At 37.9% G+C, this 19,857-nt stretch overlaps 1 protein-coding gene across 1 annotated transcript in view; it reads right to left on the bottom strand.

The window, feature by feature from the left end:
* Window positions 1–1,096: 1,096 nt before the first annotated feature.
* Window positions 1,097–19,857, bottom strand: part of efna3a (ephrin-A3a) — a 166,993-nt gene continuing 148,232 nt past the window's right edge. The window contains exons 4-5 of the mRNA XM_055157461.1: window positions 17,810–17,887; window positions 1,097–1,215 (exon numbers count right to left, since the gene is read on the bottom strand). Coding sequence (XP_055013436.1) covers window positions 1,097–1,215; window positions 17,810–17,887 — 197 coding nt within the window. The remainder of the gene's footprint in view (window positions 1,216–17,809; window positions 17,888–19,857) is intronic.

A 19,857-nucleotide genomic window follows, 5' to 3' on the forward strand; every position in this document is an offset into this window, starting at 1 on the left:
ATAATATGAAAATAAAATCTTTAAATAACTGAATTCAAAAGCACACATCAGTGTTTTGATTAATGCCAGCTTAAGTCTTGTATTACAAGATAAAAAAGTGATCAATGCACATTCACACGTGTATTTATTTTTTTTGTAAGTGTTTTTTTTTTTTTTTTTTTTTCCTTTTTCAAAACCAAAATGGCGGCAGCGTAACTTCGAAACTCAAAGCTCTAATAATTTCTCCTCAGGCACCTGCCGCTCGGGGCGACTGTGTGGGGTCGTTGCCATGGTGATGACCTTCAGCGCTGATTGGATGGAGAGCGGAGAAGAGTGGACACCGGGGTTGTCTGGGGACTAAAAAGAGGAACTTGAGTGTTTGGAAATTAGCTGTAGTCCAAGTGCTGCACGAAGGGAACATTTCTACTGCAAATGACTCGCCCAGGTCTGTTTATCTTTTAATGTGAAGGCAGGAAATGCAGAGAGAAGGCTAGCATCAGCAAACAGCACCCAGGAATCCTTTCTTTAACTTTTACATCTGCATATAACAGCCAGATTAGTTTAACGTTTTGTCAAAAAGGCAAGAGGAGCCTCTCAAACTCCATTTCTCCTTCTCCTCTTGTAACTAAATTGGCCCTTCACAGCCGACTAAAAACATTCTTCAGTGTCCAGGACAATGGCAGGAGTTCTCAACAGTGACAGATTGTAGGAGTATCCGCGGTAACCTTCATAAGATGGGACATTTCCAATATCCAGCGTGCTCCAAAAGTGTATTATAATCCATCAAAAAGTCCAACGCTGAAAGAGATCCAAGTCATTTTTAAAAACACATTTTCTCTATGTTTCTTCATGCCACGAAAATGTGTAGCCAACGTAGATCCAACTCTTAGACAATCTGCGCCAGTCCGATTGTGTTTGTGGTTATGGTTATGTGGTTATGATGCTGTGAAAAATGAATCCATAAACACAATGAGAATGATAGCAAAAAAGGCCTCTCCTTTTTGAAAGTTTAGTAAATCAAGTTCAAGTTTTCAGTTCGGGGTTTTTTGGGGCTTTGCGGTGAGGGCAAAGCTCCCACAGGACGAAGCGGGCGGGTCCACTGTCCTCCGATGGGTCGCTAGGACAACAGCAGCGAGGAGACCAGCAGCGTCGCCATGGTGAGGAGGAGGCGGTCCCGGGACGGACTGCTGCCGCTCACACTCTTCTCCAGTTTGGGGACTTCAGGGTTGTATTCATCTGTGGACAGAGGAGAGGTTGGAGTTAGGATTGTAAAAAGTATCAAAAATCTGATACTAATCGATACTAAAATAAGTATTGAAACTAGATACTGAATTGAGCAGGTATCGATACTAAATAAGGCCATGTTCAGACTGCAGCCTGAAGTGATCCAAATCTGATTTTTTCACCCCTATGCAATCTGTATCTGATCTTTTAATGACTGAACGACACAGATCTGATTTTTTTTTTCAAATGCGACCCAGGACACTTGGGTATGTGCTCCTAAAACTGATACATATCCGATCTTTTGACATGCGACTTCAGTCTGAATGGCCAGATCGCATTCATCCCACCTACATGCTAACAAATGTACACAAATGTTCTTCTCGTCATACAAAAATTGTGTATGAACTGAGTAAAGCAGCAGAGCACATCGCAATCCCACCTCTCTTGGCTGCGACTCCGCACTCACACGTTCCTTTCTACAGATGTCGCTGCCACTGCCCCACAAAACACCATGGCCAAAAACCTTCTCCTCCTTCTCGTTCTCAATCTCCTCCTTACAACAAATAACCTGTACATGTTCTGGCTCCGGTACCACAGCAGCTTTAGCAGGAGCTCAATGCTGCGTCCATGTTTAAACTACTTCCGTAAAAACTGAGCACACTCGTTGCATATTACGTCATCGTATTCTCCAGTGCACATGCGGGACACTTTTGGGGTGTAGTAAGTTCACACTGGAGATCACATACAAGTCGCATTTAATTGGAAATGTGAATGACCTTGCAAAAAAAAATCTGATTTCACAAAAAAATCTGAATTAAGCAATAAGCCCTGCGGTCTGAACGTAGACTAAGACACATTCACAGGACAGAAAATTTTTATTATGTGTGTACTGAGTATAGACTGTAGACTGTATATAAATTGCCGCCATGTTCCAAATAGGGAGTGAACATGGGTGCGCTTTTGGGTCCATCAACTCTGTTTCCAGTTGACTTTACATTGAAAAATTGTTACCTCTTTCTATGTAACTGCTGCAGTGAGCCTTCTCATTTTGGTTTTAAAATGTTCATATTAATCCACTCTACATGATCCTGGTGTTTTTATCTTGCTATTTTGTCCGTAAATAAAATTCTATTCCTAATATGGAATTCAGCCTCAAATTCACTCCAATAACGGCTAGCCTCGTGAGATTCATTTGACTGAAGCTGAATGCTATGGGTGACGCCACCCTTCCTTAGTCCACTTCTTTATACAGTCTGCGATACTTAGTCTATTCCTTAGTACTGAAATCAAGTTTGAAATTTAAATATCGTGATACCGTAATAGCATCTAGTTGGAATATAAATGTTGAATGTGACCTTTAAAATCAGGATTCAGATAGTTTTAATGTAGAGAGAAGAGATAAGTCTGAAATATGAACTGCTCAACTAATACAAAAATACAAAATAATACATCTCAGAACATGTTTGCAGAGGTAGGTATTAAAAGTTTTCCATTAGCTAAATAAGCCTTTGCCTTTGATCATAGCAACAATACAAACTACAATCTCCATTAGATGTGTTATATTGTGCAACCTTTTTCCTGGCCCCACTTTGATCAAACATTTTATGTTTTTACATTTTAGGTCTAAACAGTGGCACTGTCACCTGAAACACTGACAGGGAACCATATACAAAATAAAATGTGTTATGACATTTTTCTATTAAAAACAAGTATTTTATTTGTATTATTCTTTATTAAGTTGTGTGAAAGTTTATTCTGTGTAGTTTTGGCAAGAGACAGAAGTCAGATTGTATAACACTGTTTGCAGAGTGTGGGTTCCTGCAGTTTGGTAATGTAGGTTGGATAGAGTTGTGCCAGAGACTGTACATATAAATAGACGCGGCTAACCCGCCAGCCGCCATGTTCCATACACTCCATTTCCAATTTACTTTACATTGAAAATTTGACACCCACTCCTCATTTTGATGTTAAATGTTTGTGTTAACCCACTCTGCGTGATCCTGGTATTTTTATTTCATTATTATGCCCATAAATAAATTCCTATTCCTAATATGGACCTGGCTCCAAATTCGCCCCTATATCCACAAGCATCGTGAGCTTCATTTCATTGGAGCTGAATGCTATGGTGATGACACACTCCCTTACTCTACTTCTTTATTCAGTCTATGGTTTGTGCATACTAAGACATCATCGTAAACAAATCTCCCGTCATGAGTATCAGAGTTACACGTGGCTGTACCTCAGAGGTGCCAAATGAAAGTACTTCTGTTTCTGATCTTTTCCTCCGCTCCTTGGTTCACACTAATGGCGTCTTTCTACTTGAGAGATTTCAATCAGGTCAAAATAATATGTTCTTTCCATTGATTAAACAAAACGCACAAGGGAGACAGAAAATCTACAAATGCACGCTGAAGGTGGATTACACAGAGAGAGATGCAGTGTCATAATTAAGTGCTGAATCCCGCGCAATGCCAAGAGCTGCCATTGCTGCCATCGTGTACAAACTCATTTCAAAAAGAGAGGAGACACTACTTCTGATTTGCCAAGTTAATACAACCAATTTGTATTTTAATAGTTCATAAAAATAAAAAATACTAGCTCATTTTGAATTAGATAGAGGATCACCAACATAACTCAAGACTTTTTTTCAATGTGTGTATTAAATTTATATATCAGATTCTATATTACGCAAAATTTACTCTTGTGAGTTTAAGCCATGTTATAATCCTGTTACCTCATCAAAAACGTACCCAGACTTGTGTTTTGTTTCATCCATACATGTTTGATTAATCCTTTATTATTAGTCAGTCTACATCTCCAAAGCTCAAAATGCTCTGTTCCGCCTTTACCTTTAGTTCAGTAGAGACAATTCCAGAGCTGAAATCATCCAAATGATTCAAGTGAAGCTGTGCGGGATTTAAAACCACAGTGAAGCACTTGCTGTGTTACCACATGACATCATAAGGTGGAACAGAGTGTCTGAGAGAAGAACTCAGTGTAAATATGCAGGGTTTGTGTGTTAAAAAGGTGACTGAAACAAAACATAACACCAGGTCTGTTTGTGATGAGGAAACAACATTATAACATAGATCAGAAAATAGTGTAATGGGCCCTTTAAAGGGACATTTTGGACATAGGGTCTCATTTCCTAGTGAGCCAGAGTGTTGGAGAAGTGTGGAGACACTTTTTAAAATATTCCATCCAGTCCTTGTATTTGCAGAGGTCACTGGTGCTAGGCTAGTGCATGTCAATGGCCATAGTTAGCCTGCCACTAAAAACAGTCTTACCCACTCCACAAAACACCCGAAGCAAATCTATTATTACACTAGACTGTCCATGTAAATTTCTGTGTCGACAGAATAATGTCTGAAGTAAAACTAACCTTGCATCGCATGAATTGTCACATGTTGAGGGACTATTTTCTCAGCAGCAGCGGAATTTTACTTTGCTGGTGACATCAGTGCACTGCTGCCAACTTTCTCTCAGTAAGTACAACTCTCTGCTGCTGCTCAGACATAAATTCTTCAAATGCAAGGTTTGTTTAACTTTTAAAATTATTCCATCAACACAGACATTTACATCGACAGTCTGGCATAATAATAGATTTGTTTCGGGTGCTTTGTGGAGTGGGTAAGACCGTTTTTCATGGCAGGCTAACTATGGCCATTGACATGTGCTAGCAAGGACTGGATGGAATATTTAAAGAAGTGTTCCTACACGTCTCCAACACTCTGGCTCACTAAGAAATGAGGCCCTATGTCCAAAATTCTGGACTGTTCCTTTAAAGGAGCTCTATGAGACTTTTCTACTGGGGATCCAACAACTGCTTGATAGTGCATTTTAAAATGTTGTAAGTGTGGCTTTAAAATGCAGAAAACAAGCAGATGATTCCACCAGATCAGGATACAGGTCAGATCTGCAGACCGAAGACCCTGCTTACAGTAAGAAAACAAATTCTTCAAGGTATTTTTAGCAATAGAAACACCGTATAATTGAATAAATAGATACATAAACATAGATAAGTCTAATACCTTACATACAATACTGTAAGATTCCAGGTAAAGCAATACCACCCCCCCACAAACACACATAGAGACGGATGACAATGACATAGTGCACTTTGTAATTTGTGTTTGTTAAGTGAATTTAAAAGTATTATATAACAGCAGAAAAGAAAATAACAACATGCAATGTCATTATGCAAGAGATCCTTTCCTGAGAAGAAGTTAAGTTTAAAAAAGTGCTCCCACTATGACTTATGTTAGTCTATTAAAATCACATTACAAAACTTTTGCAACTTCTAGATGCATGAAACCGGTGATAAACTAATCCTCACATTTAGATTAATTTGAATATTGACACAAGAATGCTATGCGGTAACATGGCGTGTGTTCTTAAGAAGCTGAAATGAGACGTAAAGAGAAGATAAAGTTACTAACACAACAACAGAAGATTTATGGCATGATGTTTGTTATTGTATTGTCTAAGCTAAAACATCCCACCGCTCTGGTTAGTCCTGGTCTAGTCCTGGGCCAGTCCACGTCACACATAAATAAGCTTGTCATTGTACTGTCTGGACATGTGGGTGTCTGTTGTCATGGCGCCAAACTCAGTGACATTTGACCAGAGATGGAGGCCGGGCTGAATATCAACTACAGGCCGGAGGTGGGACCTGAGGAGACATGAGTTTGCGCCATTGAAGAAGTGACATCTGAAATAAAACTGGAGTTAAATATCTTCAAAGACACATCAGGTCCAGGACAGGATTATTATTGTGAATTTTAAAGCTAAAGGACTAAACTTCAGCTGAAACCTATCTATAATGGGTTCCCACTCTTTTACACTGACAAAACTTCAAAACTTTTCCATGACTTGTTCATGAACTAAAGAGAATTTTCCATGACTTTACAGCACCTACATGTGTAGAACTGAGCATACTTTCAGGGCTAAATATGAAATGCTAACCCTTTCCTCTCACCTTATGGTTTAGGATTATAGTTTTTTTAACATTCAAAATACTGTCAGTGCATTTATTGTCGTCTCTTTTAAACAAAAGCTGCAGACGTTCAGAAATAATCATAATAGCTTAATGATAACTTAACACAGACATGTCAGACCCAGGGGGCATTTGGCCCATGAGATCATATCAAATATGTATTAGAGCTGGCCTGCCAGTATGGCGCATGCACCTCTAATACTATGAATCCCAGAATGCTTTGCAAATACATTAGTGCATTTTGATTGGTTGTTAAAAAAAAACATTTAAAAGGAGTTCAAAAGCTGCAGATATGCTATAGAGACATTATTTATTTAAAATTGTGTTATTATTTTATATTATGCTTGTTTTGGATTCAGTGTTTAAGCAAAACTATTATTAAAACATTTATTTTAATAAGAAAAGGTTTAACATTACATCTTTTGAAAGAAGAGAAAACATTCAGATATTGCTGAAATTTTTCAATCAATATTTAGTTTGGCCCACTTAGTTCCAGTTTTTAATTTTGGCCCTCTGTGAATTTGAGTTCGACACTCCTGACTTAACAGAACACTGTAGTTAAAGAAAAGAAAGAAAGAAAAAAAGTGAAAGAAATTCCATGACTTTTCCAGGCCTGGAAAATCATGTTTTCAATTTCCATGACTTTTCCAGGATTTCCATGACTGTGGCAACCCTGTCTATATGATATGGTTTATAGATAAATATTTGTAGTAATGATTCCCAGTAGGGCAAAGAAGGTGATTACGCTGACTGTCCTACTCCAGATCCATCTGCATCACCCATTTGTTGACAAATCTGTCTCAGACAAAGCAATAACATCACCATGGAGACAAGCAGAACACCAGAAAAGTTACAGATGTTGTACAGATAAAAAATTAATGAACTATCTGACCGCAGATAAGTATCAGCAAATGAAGCATTACGGATAAGATTAGAGTGACGCAATTGTATTCAGGGGAACTCCATGTTTATAAACCTGAAATAAAAATGCAACTTGACCGAACCTGCACAGTAATAAACACACTTCTTTGTATTTGTACATTTGGGTGTACTCATCACTTTAAATTATATCAGTTATGACAGTGGGGGTTTAGTGGGGAGGGCCAAGGCATGGCACCTCTTGCACTGCACTGCTTACACCAAAACAAAGAACTTGAATACACTCACGCACTATTTAACTTTTCAGATGAAGAGTCTGGAGAACCTTCTTGTCTCCATGGAGAAGTTATTGCTCTGTGTGGAATGTTCTGCAAGCTGACATTATAATTTTTCTTTTTTTTTTTTTTATTACACGTGCTTTTATTGCTGAAAAATAACTTGAAAAACATGCATTCTGACAGTGAGGGGGTCGGCTCTCCACAGATCTGGCCTGGCTGGGGTTACCTGTGATGATGTGTGGAAATGGAGAGATGTTTAATAGAGATAAGCACTTGACCCAACCCCGAAAGTTCCATACTGCACCTTTACATCGTGTTGGTCATGTGCAGTGCGTCTGGCCACATATTAGTCCAACTGTATTCTAATAATTCCTTGAAACTTCCGATGCTTTTTGTTGCATAACTGTAATAAAAAGATCGGCTAAAAATAATGTGGGATTACAGTGGGAGTGCTGAGTTTCTATTGTGCGAAAATGTGTTGTGTGGGTTTGTGTTCCAAAAAGACAACAGGATTTACCTACAAAATGAACTTGTATCGTCAGCATTATAGAGAGCATATTTAGAGTGAGGACATATTAGTCAACCGTGGAAATCTTTTGTATTTTAAAGGTCCTATATTACGCAACATTGGCTCTTGTGAGTTTTAAGCCATGTTAGAATGCTGTTATCTCATCAAAAAACATACCTGGAATTGTGTTTTGTTTCATTTACACATTACCGTATGTTTTGGACTATAAGGCACACTTAAAATCCTGCGCCTTATAGTCCATTGCGCCTTATGTATTGATTCAGGTTGTGCTCAAACCGATTTTATGTGGTTCACGGCGCTTAAAAATCAGTCAAAATGTTTTAGTCTGACTTTCGTAAGCTACGAAGCCACACCGCTTGATGGATTGTCGGAGGATTACGGCTACTGTAGTCAGGAGCCTCGTGGAGTAACTGAGTTGTGTCCTTTAGTCTGACAGAAGTTGACCACATCAGCACATAAGGAGCAAGCTGTTTTTTTAGCACTTATAGTTTATGCAAATTAATCATGTGGTTTTAAGTTTTGTTTCTGTAAAATGGAACCAAATGTGCTCAAAACTGCATTAAACACATTATTACTCAATGTATATTTGAGTCCTCCTTGTAGGAAAAAAAAAAAAAAATTAACTTAAATGATCCATCCACATTCACATTCATAATACACATTCACCAAGACAAGGAGGCAACGCCAGGCGAATTACGTCACAATCTGCCAATCGATCGTGGATGCCTGGGCTAAGGGCTCAGTCTGAAGTGCCATCCATTTGTTTCGCTTAAGGTGCCTTTTAATCTGGTGCGCCTTATGTATGAAAATAGATGAAAGAATTCAACATTATTGATATTGCATCTTATAATCCGGTGCACCTTATAGTTAAAACTAAAATATGGTAAATTTGTTTAAGTAATCCTTTATTATTAGTCTGTCAACATCTCCAAAGCTCAAAATGCTCTGTCTCACCTTGTGACCTCATAAAGCAGTAGTTTTAAGTTAACAGCTCCTTTTAAATTTAGTTCAGTAGAGATGGGCAATTTCAGGCTGAAAATATCCAAATCATTCTAGTGAAGGTCTATGAACTCCTAAACACTTAAATATGCAGGATTTTTAAGTTAAATGTGAGAATAAATCAAAACACAACTCTGGTTATGTTTTTGATGAGGAAACAGCATTATAACATTGATCAGAAAACGGCGTAATATGGGCCCTTTTAATAACTGGACACTAAAAGGAGCATGTAGGGGGCGACTGCTGCCTCAGGCCAAAACAAGCCAATCTGATGTCCAGGAAGTAGCGGTAACATCACAGCTAACATCACAGCTAACATCGTCAAACAGAGTAATCAATTTCAGTGTCTCCCAATAGGCCTGATTCGGCAGTGTATGGGTAATAACAACAGACAACACCCTTGGGCGTTTTTACAGTGAAATAAACAGCTATGGCAAAAGGGGGGTTTGGAGGTTGTCAGGTTGAATACGTCTCCTTGTGCTAACTTTAGAGCAGCGATAGGAGGTGGTACGGACATGAAACGAAGCACCCTTCACGCACAGTTCACAGCACAGTGGGTCAGACAGAGGAGGCTTTCAATTGGCCCGCAGTCAGTCTATTAATATACCCCCAGATCAATGGTACAGGTAGAGAAAGAGGAGAGAGGAGAGGAGGGAGCAGGTGCACAGACAGCTACAGGATCATGGTCCAATCACAGGAAATGAAAATAATGCACAAGTTTGAATTAAGGTGGTGATACAAAAATGTGATTGTGATTAAATTGATTCAGAATTATTAGGAGTGCAGATGAAGATGATATTAAATGATGATACTCAAATCTACAGTGTCTTTTTGCAAAACATAAGCAGTAGTTTTTCTCGAAAGTTAATGTTTAAACAGTAAGGATCAGGGGTGTAGTGGGAGTGGTACGTGGAGGTACGCTGTCCACCCATTTCTCCCGACGTGAGATATAAAAAAATAACAAATATAAAATAGCTACAACTTAAATGTCAAACTGGAGCTATTGGTAATGGTGAAAACAACCTGCATAGGCTGAGGGTCCTGTACTAAACCAGGACTGAACCAGGACTGAACCAGGACTAAACCAGGACTGAACCAGGACTGAACCAGGACTGAACCAGGACTGAACAAGGACTGAACAGGACTAAAACAGGACTGAGTGTCGAGATGGGCCCGGAGGTGCGCCTAAGTACACTTTCCCTCATGGAGCTCAGCATAGTCGTTGCCCCATCACGCTTTGCGGACACCCTGATCCACAGGCTTGGTTTTCTCTCTCTCCCTGTCTTTCTCTCTTTCTACAACTCTCTCTCACGTCCAAGATTAGTCCTGGTTTAGACCTGGCTCAGTCCTGGATTAGTCCTGGTTTAGTCCTAGTTCAGTCCTGGTTCAGTCCTGGTTTAGTCCTGGTTTAGTCCTCCTGGTTCAGTCTTGAATCGTGTACCTCCACTTTAAAATCCCCACTACACCACTGGTAAGATGCACTGATCCAATACTGATAAAAAACAGGAGGGTTAAAATTTCAGAGTAAAATATTTCAGAGTTGTTTTGAACACAAAACATGTTATTTTAACTATTTGAAAGTTAAAATTGGGGTTATTTGCCAGGGCTGATATGGTTGAAGTTAATTCAGCTTCCACTGGTGTTCATTCAACTTCACTTAGTGTTAATTTGGCACCTCCCACCCACCACTTCAAACTCCTGCCAGTTTGAACCAGTTTTGTACATAATTTCATCTTAAATTAACTAATAACATGTAAAAATAAAACACCTCTGTATCTTGTTTAGCTAAATCAGGATAACCCTACAAAGTCTCTCAAAAGTTTACTCTCAAAACGTTAATCTAACTCGTGATTTCGGGGTTAAACAGGAACTTTGGTCCAGTGTTACTTAATTAACATTTCCAAAACTGTTAAATTAACTCTAGAACAGATTGGACTCATATAAACCCTGAGAAAATGTTAAAACTGATTCTGTGAGAGTCATTTTTAACGCTCAAATCAGCTTCCAAATATGGTTTCAGCCAATATCCTGGTTGGACATGTGAAATGATATAATAAGACTATTTACTGGTCGGAGTTGGCCCAGAAATCTCACGTTTGAACTTTTATTTTTACAAAGCTGCTCTGTAGTTGCTTGAGAAATAAAAACAGCTACATAACACATTTGGATCAGTTCTATCTTATTAAATTTTTGTTTAAAGAAAATAAATGCTGTACCAGCAGAAACTTAAAGTTATATCTGAACTGAAAAAGCTGGATTAATGCATACATATTTTACAGTACAATTAAAAAACAGCTTTAGTTCCTGTTAGAAATGTGTTAATGGTGATGAATTTGGATGGATATGACTGTCAATATGAAGACGCAAAATCAAAAAGTCATACATAAATTACTATCTGTCAGTGCCTGTCAGCCAATCACAGCCTTACCTTTCAACCAATCACCTCTCAAGAAACATATACAAGATGTCCCTCTTTGAACTCTCCTCTGCCCCTTCGCAGATAAAGAAACACTCCCTTAGAAATCTATCTTACTCACTCTACACATTTCTGACATGTACTTACAAAGCCCAAAGCCTTAAAATCACCAGTTGTCTCTTTGCACCTCTTCTGGTTTACAATATTACAGTCCGGGCACCACAGTTTGAAAACCACTGCACTAAATCTTCCTGGCACAATATTAAATCATTTCAAACAGATTGCATGGGGGGAGGAGGACCAAAGGGCAGAGTCTAAGCTACAAAAACAGTACGCACCTGCTTTTAAAACCCAGTGGTCGGCGGTTAAGAATTACACCAAACTGTAAAGTCGACTAAGGCTTCTCCAAATGCCACTTTATGAACTCGGGACCTTTGTAAAGTATAGAGCATCACCGTGGTAACACCTGCTGCGGGCTGGGAGGGAGCTAAACTAGTGAGAAAGAAAAGCAAACTCCAGATTTATTATAGCGTCGTGCCCTCAGATACAGGCTCATCCTCTCCTCCTCAAAACAACGGGTGAATTCGGCAGTTTTGGAGCGTTTCTATTGGCCCGTGGAGCTTGTAGTGGTGATGTAAAAGTCATTGAAAATATATAAGAGCTTGCTGAGAGTGTAACTGCAGACTGTTCAGAGCAAAACAGCTTCATACGTGGGCTGAATTTGTATTGAAAATGGATGGAAGATGCTATGTACCAGAAAGAGAACAAAGACAGTGGTTTGTGCTGGTGGAGTGGACCAAAATATGTGTAAAAATATGTTCTTTGTTAACATAAAATAAGATAATTAGTGAATGGTTTGCAAGGTATTAAAGGTGCACTGTGTAACTTTTCTGGTGGAGGATATGTCATTGCTCGACCTGGAATGTTCCACAGTATGACATTAAACAGCTCTACTTTACATTTATTCAATTACAGATCGTTTTATGGCTCAAAAATATCTGACTGTGAGCGGGGTTGCCTCTCCACAGATTTGACCTGTAACTTGGCCTAGTTGGGGTTCATGGTGTTCATGAAGATAGAAAGGTTTAATGCCATACTGTGAAACATTCTAGACAAAGCAATAACATTTCCAAGGTCCACAGAGACATAGCCAGGCTGGCGCCACCTAGTGCCTCCGCTCAATTTCATTTCTCTCCAGCGACTAGGTCAGGAATCAAAATACACTAGACGATTTGCAAGAACCCTGAAAGTTGTAGACTACGCACCAGTCAATCAGTGAAGAGCTGTGAAGCCATGACGTCAAACTCAAGTGCCTGTCTGTGTCCCTTTTGTGGAACAGCACAACAGTAAACAAAGCGGTCGAGATGTAGACGAAGCCATACATTCTGTGTTGGCAATGATTCCTGAGATGGAGGATTTAAAGCCGGAACAAAGAGAATGTTTGGTGAATTTAATCAAGGGGAAAGACGTTATTGCCCTTCTTCCGATGGCATATATGGCACATTACATATGTCACAACCAAATAGCAGCGATTAGTTAAATAAAAAAGTGCCTGTCTTCTGTCGAGCTAACAAATTCTAATGCTGTGAGGTCAGATGGTTTCCCCAAAGTGAAACCGGCTGATGAATCAGGCTAATAGAGACATGCCATTATTAACAAAAGAATTTTAAAACATGGAATAGTTCGTCAGTCAGCATTTTTTGTGCATAGTCGACACTGTTTATAACTGCAGTGAAAATAACTTTACTTTACTTCTCACATATCTATTATGTGAGGAGCCCTGAGATAATCTCAGGTCACTTAAGGACAATAGAAAACAAGAAAACATATGGAAATATATGCAGCAGACTCAGACAGATACCAATGAAGAGATAAAAGCTATACAACACTGCTGCATACACTGGGGGTAGTTATAGTGAAGAGTCTTGCTATAGGACACAATGGCAGCATGAACCACAAACTGCAAAATGGCAAGGCTCTCGTCAAGAAGGAAGGAATATATCAACTGAAGAAATATATAAAAATAATAATATAATACCCAGCTTGAAGTTGTACAGACTTGTGTTATTTCTGGTTAAGACAGACTCTAAACCACATAAACAATGACCTAATCTATAAGCTCTGTGTTACATAACTACCTTAAATATGACGTATGCTGCAGTCTAATAATACAGGAGTAGAGAGGAGCACACACACACACACACACACACACACACACACACGAACAGTCGGCTGGGGCAGTGAGTGGGAGGCAGTGGTCACTATGGTCCATCAGCTCCGAGCCTGTTTAAACCTGTGTCTGTGTGAGTCTCTATTTCCTCCAAATGTATTCAGCCAAACACAGCAGGACGCTAGAGGCAGTGCTTTTGTCTGATCCCCTGCCAGTGTGCTTTATATGAAAATCTACGTAAGCTGGAGTTTGTGCTGAGCTATTCGCCCACCACTGTCTCCCCCTGCTCCAACGACGCTTTTATCTGCTCTATCTGCACGCTGGGCTTTTTGTGCTTTCTCCACCTGTCCTCAGACTATTGTGTCTCGAACTTTCACTGTGTACAGCTTACAAACAAATGGACATTGGAAAGTAAACTTCACTGACAAAACTAGATCTTCCTCAAATTATCTTGAAAAGCAATCCTGCAAATTAGGACGAGAATTCAGAAATCATAAAAATCCCATTGACGGTTATGGCTTTAGACACACAACTATAAAAAGGCAAATAAATGAACTGTGAAATAAGACTTAAAAAGCTACTACTTCATAGCACTTTCACATGAACGCTATTGGTGAAATTGTTTCCAACATTCTAGCTTGTCATCTTATAAGAAAACAAAATCATGATGACACAAAGGCTGCTGCTAAACATGTGGACTCAAACGAGAAGGTCTGTACCTGCTCTGCCTGGAATGTTCTGCAGTACAAAGAAAATCAGATGGCGTCATGAGGCCAATTTAAAGATTAGATCTGCACGACATAGATAAGTTTAACGCCATACCGTGAAAGATTCCAAGTAAAGTGGTCATGTCTCTTAGCAGACAAACAGGTTACACAAGAAAAAGTTACATGTTGCATCTTTAGCTTTTATGATAACAATGAACTTGATTGCAGATTCATGTTTATGCCATCTGGTCAGTGAGAATTCCAGTGGCTATGTTTTACACAAAGTTAACTTACATGTTATAATGTTGTTACCTCATCAAAAAACATACCTGGAGTTGTGTTTTGTTTCATTCACACGCTTGAGAATTCCTTTATTATTAATCTGTCTACATCTCCAAAGTTCAAAATGCTCTGCTCCACCTTGTCATGTTATGTAGTGGTATTTTTCAAGGTAACAGCTCCTTTAACCTTTAGTTTAGCAGAGATTGGCAATTCCAGGGCAAATGATTTCAATGTATGGAGTTTAAAAACACAGGGGAGCACTTCATCTATTAATGCGAGACAAAGTGAGATGTCCTGAGTGTTTTTGGTTTGAAAAAACTCACCGTAAATATTCAGGGTTTGTGTTAAACATGAGTGAATGAAAAGCAATACAACTTCAGGTGGGGCTGCCCGATTATGGAAAAAATCATTATCATGATTATTTTGGTAAATATTCAAATCACAATTGTTCAAACAATTATTTTTTTGTTACACGATGCTTTTATTCAGCATTTCTCTCAAAAAAAAACAAAACCCCAAAACACTTTGTTATTGATAATTTACACAAAACTTTCAATTGAAAATAAATATAGGCTACAAAAATTAGCAGTTTTGCAATGTATAAAACATAAAATGAATAAAATATACTTTGAACATGAAATAAGGCATGGAAAAACATAAATGTATCCAAAATAAACTATATATCCAGCTGTTCTACAATCTATAATTTAAAAAAATAAAATAAATACAGTTTATTTTTACATATTAAAAAAAATCCCAAAATAAACTTTGTTAAGCTTTAAATCATTTCAATGTGATTATATGAGTTTGGAGATCGTCTGACACACAAATCGAAATTGCAATCAAAATCTGATTAAATGCACAGCCTTAACTTCAGATATGTTTTTGGTGAGGAAACAACTTTATAACATAAGATCAGATTTACACTGACAGGGGGATTTAAAGAAGAAATAGTATCTTGTATTGTATTGTATTCTATTCTTCCACAGCCTTATCTCTCCCTGAAATACCCCTTGACTCAAGTTGGACTCCTGGCTTAAGGGCTCTTGTGGTCAGCCTTGGTCACAGCTCTCGTCCAGCTCCTGGCTCAGAGAAACGCGCTCGCTAAACGATTCTCCGCCACTGTCTTTGTTTGAGAGACGGGGAGAAGAAAAGAAAGAAAAATAGTGGACTTACGTAACCACTCAACTGAACAATTGACTCACGCTCCGACATGCTTTTGACTTTAGCAAACACCGCCGCCTCACTCCTTCACCAGACCTGCACTGACCCAGAGCAGTCACCTGGGCTTTACAATAGAAAAATATCTCATCTCTCATGTTTTCGGCAGTTCCTCGTTGTTACGTTCATTTGAAAGTATAACCCTGGTTTGAAAAAGCTTTGTGAAAACATACGAGGAGAGAACAGAACACAGATGTGAGTCATCCTTTAAGTGGCTAAATGGTTTTACACATTACATAAGTGAGGGGAGAAGCAAGAGTCATGGACGCAAATGAGGCACAGACAAATAAAGGAAGAACACGAATGGTTAAAAATGTATAGGAAGGAATGATAATTGTTTGTTATAGATATATACGGGTAGTTGAGTGAAGGAATCCAAACAATTCAGTGGTTTGTCAATGTTTTAGTAACTGAAGAAAGAATTTGTTCTCAACAGACTTTCCTTTCTTTAAATAAATACACCTAGATTTGTAAAAATGGTATGATAACTATTATTATTGGCTCATTTCTTAATTCTTCATCTTCATTTTTCATCATTATCATTAGTATAGAATATAAATTGCATGTGGGAAAAAATTTGCATATATACTCTGGCTTAAGTGGAGAAAAAAAACACTGACTAAATTGCAAAAAAAAAAAAAACCAAAACAAAAAAAAACACCCAACCAAACAAAACAAAAAACAAAAAACAACCAAAAACAAAAGTATCAATATATACAATATATACATAAATAAACAGTGCAGATATAGCAAGGAACTAAATAGGTAAGTTAATTTAGGGACAGTTTGGAATTTTGGACATAGAACTAGTGAGCCAGAGTGTTGGAGATGTGTGGAGACACTTTTTAAAATATTCCATCCAGTCCTTGTATTTGCAGAGGTCACTGGTGCTAGGCTAGTGCATGTCAATGGCCATAGTTAGCCTGCCATTAAAAACAGTCTTACCCACTCCACAAAACACCCGAAGCAAATCTATTATTACACCAGACTCTCAATTCAAATGTCTGTGTTGATAGAATAATATTTGAAATAAAACTAACCCTGCACCGCATGAATCGTCACATGTTGAGGGACTATTTTCTCAGCAGCAGCGGAATTTTACTTTACCGGTAAGATAGGTGCTAGGTGATATCAGTCAGCCACTGCCAAGCTTTCTATGAAGAAGTACAACTCGCTGCTGCTGCTCAGACATAAATCCTTCAAATGCAAGGTTGGTTTTACTTCTAAAATGATCCTATCAACACAGACATTCACATCGACAGTCTGGTATAATAATAGATTTGCTTCGGGTGTTTTGTGGAGTGGGTAAGACTGTTTTTTAGTGTCAGGATAACTATGACCATTGACATGCACTAGCCTAGCACCAGCGAACTCTGCAAATACAAGGACTATAGAATATTTTTTAAAGTGTCTCCATATGTCTCCTACACTCTGGCTCACTAGAAAATGAGGCCCTATGTCCAAAATTCCAGACTGTCCCTTTAAAGGTGCAAGATATATTGAAAATCGATTACACTGCAATGGTTGTTTTAAAGATTTCGTATTGAGCATAGTGCATAACAACAATGGAAAACAAAATCAAAATACAATTAAAATATAACTAAAATAAATGTATAAGGTGATATTTCATTACTTAAAAGTATGTTATATTTATGTTTTGTGCAATACTTTAACACACACACACGGGGATTTCCATAATAATCAGTACTGCAAATGGGAAAAATAAATATATACTGTATATAGCGTATTTGTTTATGTCAATTTCTTCACCCTTTAGAAAGTACATTCAGATCTTCCATAACAACTGCACTGGCAAAAGCACTGGCTATTCTATAGGGTCAAAACTGTTTCCATACATATGAATTTATTATAAAGGATAATATAAGTATTGCTCAGTGATTATAGACAAATGGTCCTATCATGTTAGTGAATAGCATCATGATTATCAGTAATAAAAGAGATCATAATAAAACTCTTACCTGTATATGGGACTATGGACATTATAGATATAGATAGTTATAACCATATTACACAGCCATAAATATTTTAGTCATAACCATTGCCTGCCCGTGGAGTTTCCCTCACAGTTGAATGTTTGTGTCCACAATGATGGTGCATTCGTCACTCACCGAGGTTGTGTATTTTGATGTGAGGCCGGTCTGTGTAGTCAGGAGAAGTCTGACTGGAGTCATCGTCGGACTGAGAAACTGCAAAACAACACAACAGTGGAGACAGTTACATGGCAAGTGGAAATCAGATCACTAGAATAGTCAGATAACTCAATAATTAGATCAGATTTTGGAGTGTGTGTGTGTGTGTGTGTGTTTACATGCACAAGAGAAATCTGATCATCTGAAAAAACAAAACAAAGCAGATTCTTAGTCATATTTGGAAGAGAAAGTGCAACCAATGATTATTTATTTATTGAAATCATACAAAGACAGACAACAGACAACAGACTAAACAAACAAACACACTCGTCATATACACAAAACTACACACAAAAAAGACACACACAAAAAAACAGTATCAGTCATTCAAGTCCAGTCCTGTCAAACTGTGTCCATGTCCATTCAAAAGTGCAACAAAATTTAAACTAACTTTTAGTTTTTAACATTTTCTCTTTTGTTTTTGTCTTAGCCTCTTTAAGTTCCCCTTTTTATATCATTTATCTTGTCAAAACCTGCACAGATCTGAACAAAGAAGAAGAAATCAGACTATTCACATTTGATGTAACCAAACATGACATTTCACTAATCTGATAACTCCAGAAATCAGATAATGATCAGATTTCTGGTGTCAGTGTTGAGAAGTAACTGCATACATGCACCAAAAATACATATTCTGAATACAAATTTGTAGTACCTGTATTCTGGAAGTTAGTTTTTCATTTGGTGGTTTACAGAATACAGTTATTTTCTAAATTAAAAGGAATACACGGTGGTACTTTGTCATGTAATTTTGGCTTTGAACTGCGCCGAATCAGTAAAAAAAATAGAAAACACTGCTCCTGCAGTGTGTGCTTGTGTCTCTGTTTAGACATAATTCATAACAACTAAAATAAAGTTGTTTATGATTATCAGAGGCAGCACTACCATTAGGCAAAAGTAGGCAGCCGCTTAGGGCCCACGGACCTGGACGAGCCCCCAAACTTTTGCCCTCAATGCCACTAATGACAGAGGCCTCACAGCAGTTAGATTTTCTCTCAATATGACACTCAATGAGAGTAGTTTACTTAAAAAAAATAAAAATATCATCAAAATAGTATCTGATTGTCAAATCTATTTTAAAAGCATCGCCCCTTTCACATTAGAATGGACTAGTCAGCTTGACCCTGATTTGAACATAATCAGAGCATAATCCAGAGCTGGGGTGAGTTGAGACTTGGACGTGACTCAGACTTGAGTCACTATTTTTAGGACTTGAGACTTGTCTTGATAAAATGGACTAAGACTTGGGACTCGACCTGGACTTGAAGGTCAGTGACTTGGGACTTGACTTGTGCTTGAGGTCTGTGACTTGAGAAGACTTAAGAAGCACTTTTAAATCTGAATCCTTTCTGTTCTGACCATAATGATTCAAACTAAGATCTTGTCAAGACATTTAAAAAGGAAAAAAATAACTAAATTAATTTCTACAACTCTTATATACTCTATAAATACTCATATATACTGTAAATACACAATGATTTTTTTTAAGTACCTATCTTAAAATTCATATAAATTGCAAAAATCTAAGATTTATTTGGTACTTTGGTTTAAAGACTTGAAATGACTTGAAGCTCAAAGCAGACAACTTGGATTTGATTTGGACTTGCCTGTATTTGACTTAGGACTTGACTTGTACTTGAGACTTAGAGACTTGTAAAACAAAGACTTGGTCCCATCTTTGGCATAATCCTACATAATGGATGTAAAAAATGTAATTGTACTAGCAAAAACTACTTTCAGCTCTGGTTATCTAGTAGGATACCAAACTAATAAGACAAGTTTCCAATCCACCATAATTCAAATAGAGATGTGTGTGTCTCAAGAACAATGGGGAAAAACAGACAATAAATATTTAAAAAACACGGTGAGGGTCAAACTCAAGTTCACCTTGAGCCCCCAGATTGTTAACTGATTATATGTTTTCTCACGATAATATAATGCAACTTGATGTAAATGTATTCAAAGTA

The sequence above is a fragment of the Boleophthalmus pectinirostris genome, unplaced genomic scaffold, assembly GCF_026225935.1.
Source record: "Boleophthalmus pectinirostris isolate CB_2022bp ecotype Guang Dong unplaced genomic scaffold, ASM2622593v1 HiC_scaffold_21, whole genome shotgun sequence".
NCBI lineage: Eukaryota > Metazoa > Chordata > Actinopteri > Gobiiformes > Gobiidae > Boleophthalmus > Boleophthalmus pectinirostris.